The sequence below is a fragment of the Parus major genome, unplaced genomic scaffold, assembly GCF_001522545.3.
Source record: "Parus major isolate Abel unplaced genomic scaffold, Parus_major1.1 Scaffold988, whole genome shotgun sequence".
Taxonomy (NCBI): domain Eukaryota; kingdom Metazoa; phylum Chordata; class Aves; order Passeriformes; family Paridae; genus Parus; species Parus major.
Window position 1 is genome coordinate 1 of NW_015379862.1, and position 3,333 is coordinate 3,333.

At 67.9% G+C, this 3,333-nt stretch overlaps 2 protein-coding genes across 2 annotated transcripts; both read left to right on the forward strand.

The window, feature by feature from the left end:
- Window positions 1–17: 17 nt before the first annotated feature.
- Window positions 18–637, forward strand: LOC107199541 (mitochondrial import inner membrane translocase subunit Tim29-like; the record flags this gene model as incomplete). The annotated part of the gene is made up of 1 exon (XM_015616859.2): window positions 18–637. A coding segment is annotated over one exon (597 nt), but the record flags the coding sequence as incomplete, so codon positions are not given.
- A 1,372-nt stretch (window positions 638–2,009) lies between these two features.
- On the forward strand, window positions 2,010–3,327 carry LOC107199542 (mitochondrial import inner membrane translocase subunit Tim29-like). Its single transcript, XM_033511805.1, has one exon. It carries the CDS (start codon window positions 2,010–2,012, stop codon window positions 2,526–2,528), a length of 519 nt encoding a protein of 172 aa, XP_033367696.1. The 3' UTR covers window positions 2,529–3,327.
- The last annotated feature ends 6 nt before the right edge of the window (window positions 3,328–3,333 follow it).

The window sequence follows — 3,333 nt, forward strand, 5'->3', positions numbered from 1 at the left end:
CCCCTCTCTCCCCTCCCTCAGGCCGCTGGTTCCGTGCCGTTCTCCAGGACTATTCCAGCTCTCTCCGCGAAGCCGCAGCCAGTGCCCGGCGCCGCCCGCTGCTGTCGGCGGCGGCTCTGGGAGCCCTGGGGCTCGGGGCCGGGCTGGCGAGCTCCGTCCCGGACCGGGACTCTCTGGAGAGCGCGGCCGTGGCGGCGGCGACGGCGCTGGGGAAGCTCCCGGAGGCTTCTCGGAGCCCCCGAGCCGAACGCCACGTCCTGAGGCTGCTGAAGCTGCGGGAGCGGGGGCGGCTCCGCGTCCTCAACCTGGGGGTCGTGGCCGTGGCCGGGGCCGACCCCCACGGCCGGGACCCCGCGCTGTACTCGGCGCGGTGCCCGCACCTCCGGCCGCGGCTGTGGCAGCTCGGGGCGCCGCTGGATGTGGGGTTTTGGGGGCGCTGGTGGCTGCTGGAGGAGGCGCTGAGGGACAGCGACATCAACGAGGAGGAGTTCGGGCACCTCCCGGAGCGGCTGCGGCGCCTGGAGCCCCGGGAGCTGCGCTCCGAGAGGAACGAGAGGCTCCACAGAGAGAGGCTGCGGGCTGTGGTGCTGAGCGAGGAGGAGATGAGGGACTGAGGGGACGGGATACTCCGGGGATACTCAGGGGATGCTCAGGGGGTACTCAGGGGATCCTCTGGGGATCCTCAGGGGATCCTCCGGGGCTGAGATGGATGAGATCCTCACGGGATGCTCACGGGATGCTCTGGGACTGAGGGGCTGGGATCCTCAGGGGATGCTCAGGGGATCCTCTGGGGATGCTCACGGGATGCTCAGGGGATCCTCTGGGGCTGAGAGGGATGGGATCCTCACAGGATCCTCAGGGGATGCTCAGAGGATCCTCCGGGGATCCTCTGGGGATCCTCTGGGGCTGAGAGGGATGGGATCCTCACGGGATGCTCAGGGGTCCTCCGGGGATACTCAGGGGATCCTCAGGGGATGCTCCAGACTGAGATGGATGGGATCCTCCGGGGATCCTCAGGGGATCCTCAGGGGTCCTCTGGGGATCCTCAGGGGATCCTCAGGGGTCCTCCGGGGATACTCAGGGGATCCTCCAGGGATCCTCAGGGGATCCTCAGGGGATCCTCCGGGGCTGAGAGGGATGGGATCCTCAGGGGATGCTCACGGGATGCTCCAGGCTGAGATGAATGGGATCCTCCAGGGATGCTCAGGGGATCCTCTGGGGATGCTCACGGGATGCTCAGGGGATCCTCTGGGGCTGAGATGGATGGGATCCTCACAGGATCCTCAGGGGTCCTCTGGGGATACTCTGGGGATCCTCCAGGGATACTCAGGGGTCCTCTCGGGATCCTCAGGGGATCCTCCAGGGCTGAGATGGATGGGATCCTCACGGGATGCTCAGGGGATCCTCAGGGGATGCTCAGGGGATCCTCAGGGGATCCTCCAGGGATCCTCAGGGGTCCTCTGGGGATACTCCGGGGATACTCAGGGGATGCTCACGGGATGCTCCAGGCTGAGATGGATGGGATCCTCCCTGGACCCTCTGTGGATCCTCCTGGGACCCTCTCAGGACCCTCCTGGGACCCTCCCGGGACCCTCTGGGGCTGAGACGGCCGGGACCCTCCCTGGACCCTCTGTGGATCCTCCTGGGACCGTCCATGGATCCTCCTGGGACCCTCCCGGGACCCTCCCAGGACCCTCCCTGGACCCTCCCGGGACCCTCTGGGGCTGAGCCAGCCGGGATCCTCCCGGGACCCTTCCCTGGACCGTCCTGGGATCCTCCCGGGACCCTCTGGGGCTGAGCTGCCCGGGACCCTCCATGGATCCTTCCCGGGACCGTCCATGGATCCTCCTGGGACTCTCCGTGGATCCTCCTAGGACCCTCCCTGGACCCTCCCAGGACCCTCCCGGGACCCTCTGGGGCTGAGCCAGCCGGGACCCTCCTGGGACCCTCCGTGGACCGTCCGTGGATCTTCCCGGGACCCTCTGGGGCTGAGACGGCCGGGACCCTCCATGGACCCTCTGTGGATCCTCCTGGGACCCTCTCAGGATCCTCCTGGGACCCTCCGTGGACCCTCCCAGGACCCTCCGTGGACCCTCCCGGGACCCTCTGGGGCTGAGACGGCCGGGATCCTCCTGGGACCCTCTCAGGACCCTCCTGGGACCCTCCGTGGACCCTCCCGGGACCTTCCTGGACCCTCCCTGGATCCTCCCTGGANCAACCTGGGGGTCGTGGCCGTGGCCGGGGCCGACCCCCACGGCCGGGACCCCGCGCTGTACTCGGCGCGGTGCCCGCACCTCCGGCCGCGGCTGTGGCAGCTCGGGGCGCCGCTGGATGTGGGGTTTTGGGGGCGCTGGTGGCTGCTGGAGGAGGCGCTGAGGGACAGCGACATCAACGAGGAGGAGTTCGGGCACCTCCCGGAGCGGCTGCGGCGCCTGGAGCCCCGGGAGCTGCGCTCCGAGAGGAACGAGAGGCTCCACAGAGAGAGGCTGCGGGCTGTGGTGCTGAGCGAGGAGGAGATGAGGGACTGAGGGGACGGGATACTCCGGGGATACTCAGGGGATGCTCAGGGGATACTCAGGGGATGCTCAGGGGATGCTCCAGACTGAGAGGGATGGGATCCTCCAGGGATGCTCAGGGGATGCTCTGGGACTGAGGGGCTGGGATCCTCAGGGGATGCTCAGGGGATCCTCTGGGGCTGAGATGGATTGGATCCTCAGGGGATGCTCAGGGGATCCTCTGGGGATCCTCTGGGGATCCTCTGGGGCTGAGATGGATGGGATCCTCACAGGATCCTCAGGGGATGCTCAGAGGATCCTCCAGGGATCCTCTGGGGATCCTCTGGGGCTGAGATGGATGGGATCCTCACGGGATGCTCACGGGATGCTCACGGGATGCTCCAGGCTGAGATGAATGGGATCCTCCGGGGATCCTCCGGGGATGCTCAGAGGATGCTCAGAGGACCCTCCGGGACTGAGAGGGATGGGATCCTCACAGGATCCTCAGGGGATGCTCAGGGGATCCTCCGGGGATCCTCTGGGGATCCTCTGGGGCTGAGAGGGATGGGATCCTCACGGGATGCTCACGGGATGCTCACGGGATGCTCCAGGCTGAGATGAATGGGATCCTCCGGGGATGCTCAGAGGATGCTCAGAGGATGCTCAGAGGATGCTCAGAGGACCCTCCGGGGCTGAGAGGGATGGGATCCTCACGGGATCCTCAGGGGATCCTCAGGGGATCCCAACCTGGGGGTCGTGGCCGTGGCCGGGGCCGACCCCCACGGCCGGGACCCCGCGCTGTACTCGGCGCGGTGCCCGCACCTCCGGCCGCGGCTGT